The sequence below is a fragment of the Calliphora vicina genome, chromosome 4, assembly GCF_958450345.1.
Source record: "Calliphora vicina chromosome 4, idCalVici1.1, whole genome shotgun sequence".
Taxonomy (NCBI): Eukaryota; Metazoa; Arthropoda; class Insecta; order Diptera; family Calliphoridae; genus Calliphora; species Calliphora vicina.
The window spans coordinates 103193005-103214206 of record NC_088783.1 but is presented as its reverse complement, the minus strand read 5'-3'; the positions used below and the strand labels follow the sequence as shown (position 1 = coordinate 103214206).

Below are 21202 nucleotides of genomic sequence, written 5' to 3'. Positions count from 1 at the left end.
TAACTTGTCTATGGTAGACCTAAAGTCCACTCTTAAGTAAAGACGACTTTATTTCTATTAAAATATACTTTATTTCTAACTATGATTATGGGCCAATATTTTTCGCACTAATTTTTCGCATACGACTTTTCAATAAATTCCACGCTTTTTATTTCGCAGGGTTGTATTTTCGATTAATCGCCGTCCAAAGTCGATTTCAGTATAAAGTTGGTAGTGTAAAATCGAAATAATCATACATATTAGCAAAAATATTTTCTCACAATCATGGAATTAATGGCCCGATTCAGGAACACGAGCGAAAAACAATTTTAAAATTTTTTTATGAAAAACACTCAAAAATTATTTGAAAACTGATTGGTTTTCAAACAATAATGTTAAAATTGTTTTCCGGTCATGAAAAACCATATGCTCTTGCAAACCAAAATGAGTTCCGTCTATACAGCCGATTACTATAAGCAACTATGTAATTATTAAATCGTCATACTATAAAGACTTTAACATATACCTCCAGGAATCTTGTATTTTTTAAAAAAGTTATTGCTTTGAATCGTCGCAGTTATCGAGATTAAACTAAAAAGAATTATTATATAGCTTTCTCTCCATTTCATTCAAACATTTCTCGTGTAAACAGTATTTAAGTGTTGCAATAATTGGATTTGAAAATATGGGAGCTTTAAAAGTTAAAACTGTGCAATTACCGTTACCTTCAAAAGCAATTGTAAGAACACAAAGTAGAAGCATTTTCATTTGCATATTATTTAAATATGGGGGAGTTTCGAATATTGAATATTCATGAGCGTGGACGGAATATTATCCAGACAAGTAATTCAAAAACTTGTGGAGTGAAATCTTATTCGTAAAGAAGGGACTTACAAATATCCTAATGGACATACATTGCTATTACTCTGTGGAGCTAACAAAGATGGATGGTATTGGAGGTATGTTCTAATAATTAGTATATAAAATAAACATAAAATTTCATGTGACTACAAACATATTTATAAATTAGATTCTAATTTATAAATATGTTTGTAGTCACATGAAATTTTATGTTTATTTTATATACTGTTACGTTTTAACCTTTTCAAAACGTTTGGTTTATTTCCTTTAAATAAACCGGATACTTTTGATTGCAAATAAAAGCCGTTTAGTAGTTTAAAAATTGTAACAACTCTTTATTTATTTAAAATGTACAACAACCACAGAATTAAATAGTCACTCAATGTTTTTTATACACGTTTATAAATTCGCAGAAATACAGATACACTTTATAATGTACACGAATTCACTCGAAAAATACAGCACACTTTAAGGCACTCAGTTGATGTTTATTCGAAAAGCGTCTCTGATAAACTCACTAACGACTGCAACCTCTGCCACTATTTATAAAACTGCCATCTGCACTCTAGATTGCTCTTTAACTGTCAAAGCTCGTATATTCTAGAGCAGACATCGGCAAAGAGCCACCTTAAGAGCTTTCTGGTTTTATTTTCTTTCACACGTACGTAATTTGCAAAAAAAATTAAAAGAAATCATTCTTACAAACCTTTGAATCAGTGCACTGAATGCCAGAGAGCGCTACTCAAAAAACGCAAAGTGCTGTTAGTGTGCAAAGGCAATTTTACTCTCTGCCGTTGTCTGTTCTAGAGCTTTCTAATACATACGCCATCTGTGGTGTACTTTCTACAATGTTCTTTAACTGAATATTCGAATATACGGTCGCAGCAAACAGCCTTGCCATACTTACGATCAATGGTCAACTGAAAGCTTTTATTCAATGTTAATAATGCCCACAGATATGTTACAGTTTGCTATTACAGCACTGTTATTTGAAAGCATTATGCTACTTTTAAATCAGCCGTTAAAATCGTTATATTTGAATTCAAGTACAATTTCGTAACAATACAATCAACCCGCAAACTTTAAAAAGCTAAAAAAATGTCGAATAATTTTTGTTAGGGTAATTATGACCCAATAAACTCAGAAACTAATTTGCAAATTAAGTTTAGGAGCCAGGTGAAAAAAGGTGAAGAGTGCCTCAGGTCACTGTTGACAGTTTAGGTGTAAAAAATAAGATGAAAACTTTTAATTATGATACGATTTTATTGAAAAAACTAATGAAAAAGATACAAAAATAAGAAAATATTTTTTACTTTGTAAGAAGATACTCATAAAAACAATTATTGACATTCGAGCTAACACACTGTGTTTGAGACGTTTTGCATAGTTTGCACCTTCTTTGTCTAACTAGATTGGAAAGTGGTCGATATTGTCACAACGGACGTCATCAATTGGATGTTTCGCTCTTTCGCCAACTTTTGAACTTCCTGGATGTGGATCTTCTTGTGGTGTTATTGGTCCACTGCCTGGACGACCAGCTGCACGTTTTTTTGTGTATGTTCGTATTTACTATGTCAATAAAATGATGAAGACGGATCATCGCATCGCGAGTCTTTTCTCGAACATGGTAACGTCTCATACGTCCATCCATCAAGTCTACGCCACCCATATGGCTGTTATGTTCGCGTATAATTTGTGGGCAATCGTCTTCCACGTATTTCTTTGCTTTTCGGTCGAAACGTGATACCTCTGTTTCTTACAATTCGGGATTTGTTCTTGTAAATGGCTCAATGCCAACATATGTTGAAGCCAATCCTACACATTTTTTGTCTTTCCACAAGACAGTGCTTATTTCAACACCGAAGGCCGAGCAACCTATTGGTTCGTTTGTGACGACTAATCCTTTGGAAGTTTGCAGCGTTGAGTACGATTGACAGAGTCCGTGGTCTTTGCAAATAAACCAACAATGGAAGCTACTTGTAGAAATTGTCGAAATAAACAATGTAGCTACAAAGTTGGTAAATCTTCTTCGTCTGTTTCTATAGCTTCCATAAACTCTATCAACGGATCATCAGTCAAGGCGGATAGTTTAATCCGTATGCGGGTGTATCTGCCATTCCTATACATACGGGAGACTAAAAGTAAGTAAAAAAAAAAATTTTAAAAAAATCACACACAAAATTTCACGTGCTAAAATTTTGACATCACTCACAAAAAGCTGATAAAACAAAAACCTAAAGTCTGAATGCATTTCAACCTTCGAGAGAAATGTTAAAAGATGTGTAACTATAAAGTCAACGTTAAATTTAATATATAATTCTTTTTGAGATAATTGGTGTTTTGTAATGCGTGCCTTGAGGCACTCTTGTGGGAAACTAATTTCAGAGTATGTTAATAAATTGTCTATTACTTGCAATAACGTAATTTTTTTAGTTATGCGTTGCTATTTTTGTATTCAACAGTTAAGTTATCGAAAAAAGTGAGATATTCTGTTAGGTGTTTTTTATTTTTCTTAAAAAAATAAAAAATATCAACCGAAGCTTGAGAGAAAGACAGATTCTTTAAGAAGTCAAGATTGTTGTTGGCCAGATAATACTATTATGCTACCTTTGAGTTCAAAATGGTCAACTGAAGTTCATTCAACATGAAACACAGATGTCTTTGCAAACATCTGTTGACTTCAACTCATTTTGCAGGGAAGTTTGTGTATATTTCTCATTTCAAACGAATATTGTAATTGCCGGAGAAGATGTTGAAGGCCAATGGGTGTTTGGGGGTGTTGAAAGAAACAGTGGAAAATGTTTTATGGTTCCTATTTTGTCAATTATTTTCAAATACATAGCAAAGGTTCAGTCATTATATCCAATTGTTGGAAAGTAAATAATACAGCATAGGAAGGTTGCACTCGCTACTCCGTAAACCACTCAATATTATTTGTGAACCCGGACACTGGTAACCATACCAATATTATAGAATGTTTGTGGCAACACCTTAAAGCCTTTAATCCTGAATACAACAGCAGAAAGTCATTTTTCAATGGGTACGTTCAAAAATTTATATTTTTAAGATGGTGCAAGACCAATAACCGCAACCCATTCATTAAAACTTGCCGGTCGCCTGTATAATCCAATCGATGCGACAATTGAACACTAAACATGGTACAACATCTTGCTTCCACTGAAATTGACACACATGAATTTGATACTGAACTTTGCTGAATTTGCAATGAACCAGAAATTGATAGAGAAAATGGCACAGGTACCGACACTTGCAATGAACCGGAAATTAAAGGGTTAAGATTAAAACTTATATATCAAATAAAAGCCTGAAAGGTTCTCTACAAAAATGTATATAAAATTTTATTGTTAATATATTGATAAATTTACATTTAGCAGACTTTTTCGGCAATTGAGGAGGCCATATTTAACCCTTTACGGCGCCATGTTGCATTTTTGTAACATACCCCTAAAATAAGTGTAAAAATATTATATATGCTGATATAACAATTTAACTCCATGTTAAAGATTGGCAATAAAGCATTCTAACGGTTTAGAAGCTAATAAGCTTTCTATATAGGATCAATTGGGTATTTATTTCATTCAAGTAACGTAAGTGTACAAATCTGTTTTGCACTCTTCGAATTCATTTGCGAAAAACTATTTATTGAAGAAATCTGATATTTGTTTATTGAAATTTGTGTGAGTGAAAGGTAAGAGAGTTTATTTCAATAATCATTTATGTTATTTTTTTTCAAAACCAATTTGGTTACGCTTTGTAATGATTTTGGTTTGTTGCATATATGCAACATTGCGTGTTGAGATGTATTAATTTACCAATGTGAATGCTTCCTCTTCAGTATCAATATAAGTCGTAAATTGCATAATCTACCTGCTAAGGACCTGGAAAATATGCTAGCAGAATGGGAAGATAGTGAAGATGTCCTTGGCTTTTCTGATGACGCTGATTCTGTTGATCCAACGTAGAGGCGAATGATGATGAAAGCTCTGATGAGGAATTAGAGGCATTACCTGACTTAAAAAATAAACTTTAGCCCACTGACAATATATCAACTGCATTCACGATCAGTCAGAGCATTAGTACTGCAAATGATTTAGGTTTTAATGTTGTCTAGCCATTTGCTTAGGATTTAGACTACATGGAAAACGAAAAGCCTAAGTTTGAATAATAACCAGCTATGTACGTTTTCATGGATATGATCTCCAGAAATACTTCCCTTAGAAAAGGGGTATTTCCTGTTTACTTACTGGGAACATTATCAACCTCATAAGAGACCAGACTAATTTATACTCTATTCAGAAAGATGCCAACGAGAGACAATGTCATCGAAACGATTTTTATCACTTAGGCAGTTACTTCACTTCACGATGATTTTGAACGATTGTATAAAATTCGGCATTGATAGAGGAATTGAACAAAAAAGTTCCATTTGAAGCGCAGTTATCTATAGATGAACAAATTTTCAACAAAAGCTAGAAGTTTGTTGAAACAGTATTTACCGGATAATCACATACAACAAACAACATGTTTGTTGTGTGTGATTTTTCTAGATATGGATATAAATTTTAAGTCTACAGTAGCATCTTCTATTTATCACTCAATAACAACAAAACTAACAAAATTGGAGTTCTTGCGCCGTAAAGGGTTAATTTGTTTGGGATAAAGGAGTCCGTGGAAGGTGTAGCAAATATGTTTGAATTAGGCTGTAGTAGAAACATTTAAGGTGTATTGTCGGAGATTTTAGTGGCCGACGATGATTTACACGAAATCCATCTCAGCCACTGGCGAAAAAAAGTTTTCTCTGCCAATATCCTTGAAGAGGAAAGAGCAACAAATCACAAAAAATAATCATTCCAACAGCTTTATGATTTGAACAGGAGTTAATAGAGCAAAAGTGGCATAATCTGATAATAGAAAAATTAAATTTTTAGTTTTTTAAGTGATTTTATAGTTTTTATAAAGAGTACAAAGCTCAATTGAAATGCACCTGTGAATATAAACTCTTTGTTTTTAAAGTTTTTAAATATGGAAAAGTGGAAACAGGTAATTTTTGTTACAATAAGAGCAAAACTGGAGTAATACGGATAAGGTAAGACGCACAATTACCCAGCTAAAATCCCAATGGACAACCATAAAAACGAGCAGAAGGAGGTGTCCAATTTCCGTGCTAAAAGCAAACAAACTGAGGGAGGCCAAAGACCTCCAGAAGTACCATTATCACATAATGATATTAGTGTATGGCTACCCAATGAATTCGTAATTGATACAAACGAGTACGACTGTGAAACTTAATTTAAATTAATTTCTAAAAATGAGTTTTCGTTTTTTTTTTTGGATGTAGAAAATATTTTAGATTCTCTACCAGAAGTTGAAAAACTGAATACCAAAGTAAACGAAGTTGAAGCAGAAGTCAATATCAACAAAGTTACTCCATACAAAAAAAAGTTTGTGTAAAAGTAAAATGTTTACATTTATTTCATTCAACGATAGATTTAAAAAATTCTTCCTCTAATTGTTTAATACAATTATATCACGCCGACAACAAATATGACAAAAATTTGAAAGTAGTACCTTCAGTTTTCAAGATATTTGCACTATTCAGTGTGACAGAGTACGCGGTAGCGATGAGCGATATTTCCATGCCTGTGATTTAATCACTGTGATTAAAAAATCAATCACAGGTAACAACAGTTACTGAATATTGCAAGTACATTTAAGTCGTTATTTTATATTTTTCAACATTCACTCAACAATGATTTCTCAAGAACTATTTATTTAAAAAACTAGATTTTACTGAAGTTAAATTGTGCTCAATTAAAAATATTCATATAAAAACAGAAATAGAAAGACTTTTTAAACAGCGGAAGTTTCCCTAATTTTGTAAAAAATAGCAATTCTATTTTTGAAATGCCACTATTGAAAGGATTTTCGGTCTGATGTTTTTATTTTGGATAAACTATTGATTGAAAACTTGAAAAGTAAATTAATTATAAAAACAAATAATTGTAATGAATTTTAACATTTTTGAAAACGGAAGACGGAAAGAATCGCTTTTTAAAACATCTAAAAAAAGTGATAAATATTTTTTAAAACTAATTTACAAAACTATTTTGATTTTTAAAAAGAAAAAAATATAATATTGTAAATTTATGTATACATATCGCAATGGTTTCAGTCAACTCAAAATTTAAAAATTTTCAGTAGAGGCAAAAAAACATTTTTTTAATACATTACAATGAAAGTTGAAGATGGATACAAGTGAATTTTTAGCGAAATTGTAGGGATAGTGATGTAAGATATTACTACTGTACATCGATTTCTTGCAAAAAGTGAAAATTTAAAAATTTTGAGTTGACTCTCTTTAGAGGAACCATTGCGATATACATATGTAAATATACAAATAACTAATGATCTAAAAGGCATATTGTTAGTAAAAATATGTGAAAATATTTTAATATTTATTTTTTGAAATAACTTTACTCTGGCCACTATGCAAAAGCAATCATAATTATTGCTATGATCTCACTTTTTAATTAATACCTTAAAATGTTATGAATTTATTAATTGTTGTGTTTTTGTAAAAGCGTTCTGTTTTTTTCTTTATTTATACTGGTTTTTTGACCTGGGTGTACTGTTTTTCCGAGTTCCAAATATGGCTACCCTAGTTGGGAATGACCTTTCAGATGTAGCATTACTCACTGGCCTTGAAATAAATATTTTTAATATTTTATAGAGGTTGGATGTCATTGTTACATTCTAAACTTCGCTTCTTTTTTTTCTAAAATTGCACTTGCAAAATTCACATACATATCTTTTCGTGTGTACTTTAAGAATTTATTAATAAATGTGCTTTTGATGGCGTGTCTCTTTCTTTCCACTAAGTTATTTTTACCAATGCTTCCAATATTAGTCCTACAATATTCGTGAAGTATAAAATGGTATCATGTCGATCCACACATCGGGTTACGCATAATCTTGACAATTTGGAACTCAAATATTTCATCAAAAATGCATTACGTTTTGAATTGTGGTTTTTAAAAAAAAAATTTAGCTTTTTGGATGATTGGCACTTTAGAACTCTTAGATATAGAATTATTTAATTTATGACAGAAACATTTATGGCTAATTATTGTATTTTTATTTTACTGCATCCTTTTCTGCTAACATAAGGGGACATCCATCGGTTCCTATGGATGTACGGCACGTGTACCATATCGTGACCATCTACGATTGCGCTTCTACATAGAACACGACCGCGATCTTGGTTACTATATGTTATTATACTTTTTTCTTTCAACCATTTCTCCATCTATGAACATTTTTAAAATTTGTAAGTGCACAAGGCAAATATTTGTTAGTACTTACTGCTAACTGATCTGCAGCACAAAAGACATTGGGGATTTACTGAAGAATAACATTTATCATGTAACAAATGCCCACACGGGATAAGTTTTCAGACATTTCCCCTAGACATTTGACTTTAAATTCCATTATTTTATTAACAATCTTTTATTGAGCTTTTAACAATAAATTTCATAGACTACTTGTGATTTCCTTAAAACTTTAAATTAAATATTTCTCTTAAAATTCTCATTTTCATAAATTTTTTTTTCTCATTTTCAATTGTTTTTTTCTGAATTTCAAATGAAAAGTCTCCAATTCAATATTTCTTTTCCGAATTTCAAATGAAAATTCTCATTATCAATTTTCTTTTCTGGATTGATTAAAAAGAGGGAAAAAATAAAACTAACTAGCAAGAACTAAAAATAAATAATAAGGCTAAATTAACTCAAAAAAAAAATAGTTGCATTGCTTACTCAATAACCACTCAATACAGCAGTCAAGGCCATAGAGAATAAACATAGAGCGGAAACTCTCCTATCAAAGACCTAATTCAGTTGTAGCAAACCTAAGTGGTGAGAATGTATTAGTAGAAAAAACTATGTGAAAACAAATCTATTTTGAGTAAATTTTTTGAGTTTTTTCTAGTTTCCGCTCTATGCTTCTCTATGGTCAAGGGTTCCAAAAAATGTCAGTAACTTGTACATCCACAGAAAAAACTTATAATCATAATCAAGATAGCAATAATCCTAAAAATATTGACAATGAAAGTTTTCAAAGAAATGAGCAACTGAAAAATAAATTGGCTAAAGGGCAATTTATTTCAATATACCCAATAGTGCAGTTGATAATCTTCTAAATATTTTAAAGGATCACATTGATGGATTGCCCTTGCCTCACGCTACTTGAAACATATTCCTAAAAGTTCAGTGGTTGAAAAAATGGGATCATTAATCTCTTAATTAATCAAAAAGTGCAGTTAGTTTTTTACATGCAACAGTGTTTATAAAAGTGTAACGTTACTGAGTAAGTGAATGACTGATCCAACATTGCTCAAACCAAATGCCAAAATGGCATAAAATTCAACGTTTATTTACTAGCTCCGGTTCGAAGGACCATAAACAAATGTCAGCCTTTATATGGTGGATTAATTTATTTCTTTAATTTTGTGTTTGTTAACAAAGATGGTTCAACAGCGTTGAACGTGGCACAAATAAAATTGGCAATTTTATTTAATACTTAATTTGATGATCTTTTTAACACAAACACTTTGTTGTTTTTTCAATCATTTAATGAATAGCACGGGAGTGCGTTTTTATTTTGATTTTTGTGATTTTCGTTCGTGTTCCGAAGCTGCCTGAGGAAGTGTTCGGGGACCTTCAGTCGAGATCGATAAGGTCGTCATGAAGATCGATCAAATCTTCTTCAATGTGGCCTGACCGGACTTCAACAATACGTCCCCTTACCCTAAATCCACTAAGTAATTCGAAGTTTTTTAGTGTAAAAATGGGCAAATTCGATAACGGTATATTTTCTAAACTAATACGGATATAAGCTTATATACATAATATTTGGGAAGTGGAAATTTATATGAAAAGTTGGGAACTAAACATACCACTTTATTAAGCAAGTCTGATATCCATGAGGTCAATATAATCACGTGATATAACCATATTGTGGAATTATTCTCCGAGAATAATACAGATGAAGGAAATATTTTTATGATTTTCTTTATTTATTTTTTATTCATCCAGTTACAGAATCCTAGCCAATAGATCATAATCGGTTCCAAATATACCACTCAGCAAAATTTAAAAAAATTTCTAATGATGATTCGACAGAGAGTGTATGATATTGCAGTGAGGAAGAGAAAAAAACCCTTCGACACAAATATTTGGATCTTGTTTCATTTAGAATCTACAATAGAGGACTTGAAGTATATGGACCCATTGATAATAGAACACACGAAGCAAGACAAACTTTTCTATATTAGCTGTGTGATTCATTTTTAAACCTAAACTATGAATTATTTGCTATATCTAAGTCGTGTTTTCCAGCATTACAATCATGTGTTGATTACTAGTGGAATATTAATGCAACACGCTGCACAGTGGGGCAAAATCAAAATTTTTTGAAAATAAATTTGGCATTTCTAAACGGCTGGTCCGATCGGGATAAAATTTGAATCCTTGTAACCAAGGAGTATTCGAGTTTAAGTTATTAAAATGGGCCCTACAAATACTCCAGGGGAAGCGCTATGGGGGCTCAAAGTAGGGTACCTTCGACATATAAAATTTTTAAACACGTGGCATTTTTTTGTTTCCCATCCGATTTCAAAGAATTTTATATTTTTGGAAAGCGCTCGGCTCTTATAATTTCCTAGTTATAGGCATTTCAAAAGTGAAATTTTAAAATTTTGGTCCGCATTTTTAAAAATATATGGCGCACTTTCGGACTGAATGGACTCGAATTTTTTTGTTAGTTAGACAACTAAATTACCAACAACATATAAAAGATTTTAGAGCAATATCAATTACGAATCCAAAAATAAGCGATTTTCAATTTAAAAATTCAAAAAATAGTATATTTTTGCTGTTTTTTGGACAAATAGGTGACTTAACTCTTTTTTTATTAAAAAACAACTTTCTTTAAGAACGTATAACAATTTTATGGTTTTCTATAAAGTTTCATTGCGGAGAACATTTTGGTATAAAAAACATGTCCTATTTTTGGAACATGTCGGCCCTACGCCCTTTAGAAATTGACCTATTTTTTATCAAAATTTCATCTTTTTTTTTTTCTTGGACCAGCACTCAGGGCATGCCCCTACTCATGCAAAGCATTGTGTTGGAACTAGGAAAATAGGTTATGGGAGGGAGGATAGAGGGAGTAGTGTTTGTGGACATTTGATTTTAATTTTCATATATTGAAAGTGACAGGAAATACTTCAGGAGGAAGCTTATTCCACATACGGACAGTACGGCTAAAGAACGAATTTTCCCTGTAATGTGTTGTGAGATCTACTGTCCAGTCGACAACGAATTGATGTGCCCTTGCCGAAGAGCGTGTGTTGCGTAAAGATCTACGGGTTTCGGGAACAAGTTCCCTAATTTCAGCAGAGCACATACCATTGTAGTATCGGTAGAACACTGAAACACAACCCACATTGCGACGATGTTCCAGTGAGTCAATAGAGCTGGATACCCTACTGTCACCGATAAGCATCTTCGCTCTCTCCTGTACGCGGTCGAGTAACTCCAAAATAGACTTCGAAGCACCGGCCCACACATGAGAGTTGTATTCCATTTTAGGTCGGATATAAGTGGTGTAAATAGTAAGGAGATCAGATGGAGTGAAGTATTTCTTACACCGTTTTAGAAAACCAAGGCACTTGAATGCTTCTTTCGACACTCGAAAAATGTGTTTTGTCCAGCGGACATCGCACTGTGGGAGAAATCAACAATTTAGTGGCGCAAAATAAAAAAAAAAACTTTCGCATATTTGATTTATTGTTATGTAGTTTCAATCTATAGTTGTTGCTGTACTTGAAAATATTTAACATTTATTAATAACTTCAGTGGATCTCGTACTAAATTTGTTCCTTATTTTTTTAAGATTGTATATAAGAAGTGTTATTGGTAATTACATTATATAAAAATTAAATTTATGTAATTCTAACTACTTACAAGTTGCTAAAAACAAATGCCCATATACCAAATTTGCCTTAAAATTATGAGTTCTTTTAAATCTGGTAGTGCTTTATTTAGATTAAAAATATAACATTTGCGTATTTCGCCTTTTATCCAATAAAAAAATACTGAAATATTGGATAAAAGACGAAATGCGCAAAATAGGATTTGATTTTAGACCTATCGTTTCTTGGTTTTTTTCGTCAAAAAAAATCGACCCACCGTAATGTACATACTTTATTGTTATTTGTTCTTATATAATGTACTCAGGCAAGTATTTAAGCGTTTTGGTGTCTAATAAAAATTAATTGCTAAATAAAAAATTTTCTTTCAATTGTAAAGACATAATTATGTACGTTTCTTTCTTATAATTTTCGGGATTTTAGATTTCCCGAAAATCCCAAAACCCCGGGTCGGGATTTCGGGATTCTTTACCGAATCCCGAACCCCGGGATTTTCAAAAATCAGTCCCAATTAGCATCTCTTGTTTCATCTGCAAGCTATAAAAAGTTAGGCAATTTTTGTTGGATCCATTACTTCCTAGTGATTGATCAGACTCTGAAGTCGACTAATTTAAATAAATTTTAAAAATCTCATAAAAATTCACAAAATTGTAACAAGTATTAGTTAGCTTAATTACTCTTTATTTCATTGTTTAATTATAACTAAATTATTTATAATAATGAAATAAAATCATTTCATAACTAATAATTGTTATTCGTTTTTAAAAATAAATTTATTAATAAAACTAAAAAAAGTTTAATTTTATATGAATATTTCGACCTATGCCGGCAATAGGGTAAATGTCCAAAATCTATAGATTTAAATAGTTACTTGCTATAAATAAAATTACTTATATAATTTAAATTTTTTGAAAGATATATTAAAATAATTTCTTACAATTGAAAATAGTATAGAATTTCTTCCGAGGTAGTGTAGTTTAGCAGCCTCTCCCGCTCATTCTACTGAAGTAGCAGTACCCATTTTGCATTACTTTATTAGCTTACCTCCTTGCCTGCAATATTTCCATATAAATGAAATTAATTTGGCCAAGCGTTTAGAAGATACGAATTTAGTTCCACTAAATTAGGGTTTTCTCCCACTGTGCATCGCACTGAATACTCATGCCTAAAACATCAAGAGCTTCTGATTCCTTAATATTTACACCACACATAAAAAAAGAAGGAGCAACATGATCTGTTGTGCGTTTGTGGGTTAACATACAATATATAATAAAATAATATTGTTGCTGTCATCTGCAAAAGAGTAGATAGGGTTGTAAGTTTGACGTAGAAGGTCGTTTATAAAGATAAGAAATAGAGTAGGAGAAAGTACGGAGCCTTGCGGTACCCCTGAATTGATCTTGAACTCGTTTGATGAAATTCCATCTATAACAACTCGTATAGTGTGATCTCTGAGAAAGCTCGATATAAATCGACAGAAGTTATTACCAATACCAAAAGCAATAAGTTTTGCTAAAAGGATTTTTGCTCCAAATTTTAAGAATTGCGGGATTCCCTTTGACCCTTTGACAAGTTTTTATACACCTTGATATTTAGAATGACAAACTTAAAAAACGCTGAAAATTTCATTAAGTTTCGTTGATAAATAAAGATTTTATTATATATTACATATTCTCTGAGTTTCTAAAACTAAAATTTATATCAAAATTTTAATAGGATTGCGGATATTAGGAAAAATTTGATCCACATTCATCCGAGCTATATTTTTTTATTTAGATAAGTTAATTTTTGGTCTTACAAAAGCAATTTCAAGTCAATATCTCAATTAGATTCAAAAATATGCCACTTTAAAACTCCGTCCTTCAAAAATATTGCACTTTTTCATACACTCAAGATCTAGCCGAGCGCTTTACAAAAATATAAAATTCTTTGAAATCGGATGGGAAACAAAAAATGGCACGTGTTTAAACATTTTACATGTCAAAGGTACCCTACTTTGAGACCCCATAGCCCCTGGAGTATTTGTAGGGCCCATTTTAATAACTTAAACTCGAATACTCCTTGGCTACGCCCAAACGATCGGACCAACCGTTTAGAAATGCCAGATTTATTTCCAAAAAATTTCGATTCTGCCCCACTGCGTGCTGCTAGGAAATCTACAGTATAATGGTGAACCGTTTCATGTTGCGCCTGTTAGTTCAGAGGATGGGAACTAGTCGAAACAGGTGGTGTAGGAATTAACATCCCGTTTTTAGATTTTAGAAGATAGTGTAATGATATGTTTTATCTAATTGAAGGTAAGTAAACATTAAGGTTAACTTTAACATAAGATGATCTCGTTTTTAACAATAAATATAGTAGTAACCAGAGTCCTTGGCAGTAGCCAAAGTGTGATAAAGATGCCAGAGTATAGAAAATAGAAATTACTTTATATCCAAAGTCTTTTTATTCGTTGTCGGGCCAGGAATTTTTCAATCCATATACTTATTTATTTATGTTTATTTTAAAAACTATTAACATTTTAAGCAAATTAATTAAAATTGAAATCTCTACTTAATTCAACAAATATAAATAAAAAAGAGTGTCATTGGAATTTACGTAAAAGCGAATGATTAAAATGAATAAACATTCAAACAAAGTAAAATAAAATGAACGAAAATAAAATGAATACACACTTTCAAGGTTTCTCTGCTTCTCCATCATTAAAACACAAATAAATGAAACACGTCAGCAAGCACAACGCTGAAATAGAATTAACACAATAATAACAACAGCAACAAAAATCGAGGAAAAAACAATAAAATAAATAAAAAAAAGAATAACAAAGGCAAACACTCAGAAAATAATAAAAAAAAACTAACCAAGTGAGGTATGACTAACGAAAAATATATTTAGTATTTAAAAAATACACACCTTCATACGTCCATACAAAGTTCCGTGTGTATGTATTTATAAAAATTGTTAACTAATACTATTAAGTGTAAAACACCTATACGTTTAGACCAAACTCGTTATATCCTTTAAGGAATAAACATGTAAAATTCTTTTGAAAATTAAAATTAGAAGATCCTGTTAGAACATCTTTTTATAGAATTAGTCTATTATTACATATTATTGTTATCCCTTTCCGACCGTGTACGCACAATTGTGCGGGTATGTTTAAGTATCTATAATTTCTTTAATATATGAAGTTATGCAGTAAGACCGGCAAAACACTATTGAGTATGCTCTGTCTTTGTTGATCATTATAAAGAACCGTTATAAATTTTTGTTTTTTAAATATTAATTTCGTAGTTTCAGTTGTGTACTTTGTACAGATGTAAAAATGAGTCGAAAGGGTAAGTTTGCATATAAATTAAAATTATTTAAATTTGTGGGATCTTTTATCAAACACGTGTTTCCAATAAGAAAAATATTAAATATTGTATGTAAAGTGTAATTTTGTGATTATTTTGTGATTTTTTATATTTTTTCGTCAAATTAGTTTGAAGTGCTACAATTGTGCGTGTTAGGACTATATTATAAAAATATGTTAACTATTCTTGTTACTTTTTCTTAGGTGGACTAACTGAAGACGATATCTTTGCTGAAATTTTAAATTCAGATTTGGAAGATTTTAGTAGTGATGATGAGTGTGTGGATGCAACTTGGGAATTACCAGTTGTAACAAATGATTTGGCAGACCAGGAAAGCGACAATGAAGAAGAGTTCAATGCTCTATCAGAGACACCACCAGAGTCAAGTCAAACTGCCAATCGTCGTGATATTTGGAAAAAAAGACCGTTTGAGAATCAGTTGGAAAGCAGCTCTTATGCAACTGCGGACACAAACACACCTATAGAGACCCCTTATCATTATTTTTCCGTGTATTTCAATGATGAGTTTTTAGAAAAAGTTACGGAGTACACAAACAGGTACCATGTGGCCGAGAAGGGCAAAGCACTGGGAGCATCAGTAGCTGAAATGAAAAATTTTTTTGGAATCATCATTGCGATGGGCTGCATTCGCTATCCAAGGCTTCGCATGTACTGGGAGAAAACCACAAGACTCCCTATTGTAGCTGATACCATGAGTCGTGATCGATTCTTTCTCTTGCGCATGTGTCTACATGTGGTGGACAACAATGAAGTAACAGATGCAGAGAAACAATCAAACGTGTTTTGGAAAATAAATCCGTTACTTGAACGTGTTAGATCTGCTTGTAGAAATATTCCAAGAAAATGTAATGCTAATTACTCAATAGACGAACAAATGATACCATTTACTGGTCGGTGCCCTGTTAGACAAAGCCTTCCAAATAAACCTAGAGGAGTGGGATTGAAAAACGAAGTTTTAACAACCTCTGAGGGGCTGGTCCTTGATTTTGAGATTTATCAGGGCAAGACTACACCACTTCCATGCTCAAATTTAGGATTAGGACCAGGCTTTGTTTTGCGTTTGGCTGAAACACTTCCTGAAGGATCCAAACTGTTTTTTGACCGTTATTTCACGACAATACCACTACTACAAGCACTGTTGAAACGTGGAATTTATGCTACTGGAACAATAATGAGGAATAGAATAAAAAACGTACATTTCACGAATGAGAAACACATGAAAAGGGGTGATATGGAGGAATTTTGTCATAGTGAAGACAATATTGTCGTGGTGCAGTGGAAGGATTCAAAGTCGGTAATTCTTGCATCTTCAGCTTACGGGTGTGGCCCAGTTGAACACGTGAAACGCTGGGAAAAAAAAGAGAAAAGGTATGTGGAAGTTCCAGCTCCTAGAATCGTCAGGGAATACAACAAGTGTATGGGCGGCGTTGATGTTTGCGATCAATTAATGGAATCGTACAGGTCATTTTTTAAAACACGAAAATGGACTTTAAAAGTGTTTATACATTTTATTGATCTTGTGTGCTGCAACGCCTGGATGCAATACAGAGATCACTGTAAAATAAATTCTCAACTTCGAAAAAATACCCATGATTTATTAAGTTTTAAAATAGCATTAGCTAAACAGCTAGTAGCTATAGATACAAAAAAAAATAATGAATATGAATCTGAAGATGAAGATGAAGAACCCCAAAATGTTGCCAAAAAATATCGTCCATCCGAACAACCATGCCAAGACAAAAGACTTGATGGATATAAACACTGGCCTCTTGAGCATGATTTGTCATCAGCAAGATGCTGCCGACTTGCCGGATGTAAATCAAGAACGCGAACATATTGTTCAAAATGCCAGGTATATTTATGCCTTAGTAAGAAACAAAATTGTTTCGTAAAATACCATACGGAAAAATAAAAATAAATAACATTGTTTCAAAGATATTGATTGTTTTATTTGCTAAATAAACCGGACTGCAACAATTGTGCGCATCCTGAAAAAAAAGGATAAAGGGTCTTACTGACAAAACTTAATACCTTAAATTGTTCTATGTACACAGAAATAACAGAATTTAAAAATTTAGATAAATCTATCACTTGGATAGGCTATAGGTCGGAAAGGGTTAAACCACAAATAATAAAGTTATAACCTAAAGTTAGCATTAACTACATGTTTTAATATTTTCACTCAACGATTTTACATTATTTTCTACTACCAAATTGTAGTTAAATTTAATTCGAAATGTTGATTTTGGATTAACTGGTTTATCCGGTTTATATCACTCGGTTAACAGGTTTTTAAAATTTGGAACTAAAATAAATAATTCTTATGTATACAACATAAACATCTTTCGATGCAAATAGTGTTGATGAAATTAACGAAGCAAATTATCGAATTTCTGCCTATAACATGGTACAGCATTAATATGAAGAAGATGTGTTAATTCTGTTAATATTGAAAGCATGAAAAAAATAAAAAAAATATTTACGTAATGTAGAAAAACCGGCCCAGATCAAATATCGATCAACCAAGATATTGTTGTGATCTTGGTTGATCGATATTTGATGAATGATGATACGAAATTTAAAGAATATTTTCGTTTAAGTCACACAGACACAAATTATGCATTACCTTAAGGTAAGAAAAAGACTTTTATCAAATGAAAATTGCTAAAATATGGCCAATATTGGAATGTTTAATTAGAAACGTCATTGTTGTTTCTGGCTTCCTTTTTCTGGGAATTATTTGGATTTGAATTATGGACATTATGGTTCATAGGTGATGCGTTTAAGCTTGTTTTAGTTGAGATATTTGTAGCCATTTGATTGTTTTCATCGTATATTTGGATGTAGTTTACTTGATTTAATTGATCTTGTTGAGCCAAGGAAACTTTCCAATTTTTAAAATAATTCTGTCAGTATTACTGGTTATGTACAAATTTTTTTATGCACATTTTTACAATATGAGGAATCGTAACAGTCAAAGTATATTTATACAAGTACATGCAACTCTACAACAAATCAACAATAAAAAAACAACATTAATTTTGTTTGTGTAAAACATTGCGAGATTGTCAAAAACAGTTGAAAATTTTTGCCACAAATTTCACTCACGTTGCCTTTTAATCGGGTCTTTTCGCGATTAAGTCACCACTGCCACTTGTACATCTTTTTTGCACAATGATCAAAATCACATAATTCCAATTGTTATTTTTACTTTTATTATTAAAAATTTTCAAAATTAATTTTTTTTTTATTAATATTTTCATATACAAAAAATGTAAACAAACAGAAAGAAAAACAAAAAAGTAAAAAATTTTGACAATCTCACAAGTATTTACAAAGGAGAAAAAAATGAACAGCTGATCACTTGCATGTACTTGTATAAATATACTTTGGTAACAGTTATGTGTTTTTTCATTAGTCAGAAAATAACGTATACCTTTTTAATAAATTTCAATATTTTGTATTTTTTGAAGTCTTTATGAAAATTTAATGAAGTGCCATATTTTAATAAGTAGTTATTTGTAATTATTTATTTAAAATAAAAAATATATTTTAATTTAAGTATTTATTTATTCATACAAATTGATGATACGTTATTTTGTTTTCAGAAAACAACAATTCAAAATAACGTAAGACACATAGCATAAAGTGTACTTTTAAAAGATTAATTTTTTTTTATAAAATATATTTCTACACAGAAAAAAACATTTCCTAAACAGTTTCATTCAAATATTTATCGCACATTGAACTGGTTTCAATTATTTCATAATTGAAACAAGTATCTTCATGTGCTCAAAAACAAAATTTTCTAATATATTTGATTTCGATAACTGAATAAACAATTTTCGATATTGGTTGAATTTTAATTATAAAAGTTATTGAAATACATTTTTTGTAATTGAAAACACAAAACTGAAATGTGATTTCAATTACGTAATGTCAATAATTTTTCTTTTATTAAAGTTCAAGCAATAACGAAAGTTGTATATTCAATTATCAAAATTATTGATTCAATTATGAAATAATTGAAACCTGTTCAATATGCGATAAATATTTGAATTGAAATATAGTTTTTTCTGTGTAGTTTCATTGTGATCAAGATATGAAAATGTTTCAATATCTCATTTTATATCGTTTTTTACTTCTCCTGTAAACTTATAAAAAGTAATGTTGTTTTTTTGCAATTTTCTTGAATTTTTGACAATTGTCTTAATAAAACTAGAAAATCTGTATAAAATTTAAAAATAAAAATTATAGATTTTTATTTATTTATTGAGTTTTCAAAATTAGTATACATACTTTAAAAGTTAAACTTTTGTATGGCGTTATCTTGCCAAGGAACAGAACCAACTGTATTAAAGTATTCGGAATATGTGTCCCTCACTTTCCTTCCCTCATCAACTGTACGATTACCTTGACACTTTTGAAGATTTGTCATGCTAACATCATTCCGCCAGGATCCACTTTGAATAGTCAGGGCACTAGTATTTTCAACATCCACTAACTCTGTGTCTAAAGCCTCATGTTTTCGTAAAAAATTGTGAAGAGCGCATGACGCTAGAGTTATGCTTTCTACTTTTTCCACAGACAAGTCAATTTCCCTTTGAAAAACCTGAAATTTGTTTGCCAAAATTCCAAAAGCATTTTCAACAACTCGACGAGCTCGACTTAACCGGTAATTGAAAATTTTGTTTGTGTTTGCCGATCTCTCCCCATATGGCATTAAAATTCTTGACGTTAAACGAAAGGCATCATCAGCAACAAAAACAAAAGGGACTTTTTTATCCGTACCGGGAGTTCAGCATCTGCAGGAAAATCAAAGAGATTTTTTTTTATTCCGTCGCATAGTGCGGACTCGTTGAGAACTGCTGCATCATTTGCTCTTCCGTTACTTCCAACGTTTACATACAAAAAATTATAGTTTGCGTCCACAATGGCCATCAGTATAACACTATTAAAGCCTTTATAATTATAGTAGTAAGATCCGTACCCTTTTCTGGTTCGAATAGCAATATGCTTTCCATCTTCATAAATAAATTTATTAAAAATAATTTTATATAACATAACTTTTATCTGCTTCTTACCTATGGCACCCATACAAAAGGGAAAATTCCACTTCTCTGCAAAATTATCGGCAATGCATTTCCATTCATTAGCGTTCTGAGGAAACTAAAATATTTACCTAATTGTTAAATATGTATATATATTCGACAATTTTATACATACTTTCAAAAACTCGTCATTTAAAACAGAGTAAATAGCGTCAATCGTCTCCGGTATAATAACACTTATAGGAGCTGGCGAAATCCGAAAACCATATGACAACTGCTTGTACCTTTCACCAGTCGATAAAAACCGTAAAGTTAAAAGCAATCTAAATGGAAAAGTTAATTTAAGACAATATGTGTACAGATACATGGTCAAAGCAAATACCTAGCAGTAGCAGAAATTGCTTCGCGCATCTCAGTGTTTTGTTTCATTATTAACGGAGACACTCTTTCAAACAGTTTTGAAAATGTAGTATACGACATTCTTGTAAAAATTCGGAATGCATTGGGGTTTTCCACTTGTAACTCGTCCATAGCCATTGAAGTGAAACCTAGACCTGCATCTCTTCGAAGCAACCACTTATGGCTCCATATAGAGCGATTTCTTTTAAGTATTTGATTATCTTTTTTTTTTTTTTTAGTGCAATTATCATTGATATAATGCTGCTACATATAACAATTTGAGACGATGTTGAATCCATTTTATTTAGTTTTTTATTTATTTATTTTATAAATTTTTCACAACAAACACAACATCAGCTGTTATAAACAAACAGAGGTTATGTCACATGTAATTACATATGTACGTTTGAACGTGAAAATTATGAATCGTATGTATAACGTTAATTTTGACATACACATGGAATTCCATATGTATCGAATACATGTCCCAATACATAAGCAATACATGCCGTCTGACCCCCCTA

General features: G+C 31.4%; 1 protein-coding gene across 1 annotated transcript; it reads left to right on the top strand.

Annotated features, from left to right (window-relative positions):
• The first annotated feature begins 15176 nt into the window (after positions 1-15176).
• LOC135958631 (piggyBac transposable element-derived protein 3-like) lies at positions 15177-20937 on the top strand. The gene is made up of 3 exons (XM_065509524.1): positions 15177-15189; positions 15411-17042; positions 20918-20937. The coding sequence occupies exons 1-3, from the start codon at positions 15177-15179 to the stop codon at positions 20935-20937; spliced, it is 1665 nt and encodes a 554-aa protein (XP_065365596.1).
• The last annotated feature ends 265 nt before the right edge of the window (positions 20938-21202 follow it).

Excerpts from the sequence above, each read along its gene's own strand:
- LOC135958631 (XM_065509524.1), top strand. Across the intron at positions 17,043-20,917 it reads ATGCTGCCGACTTGCCGGAT|TGCAATTATCATTGATATAA; the intron begins GTAAATCAAGAA and ends TTTTTTTTTTAG.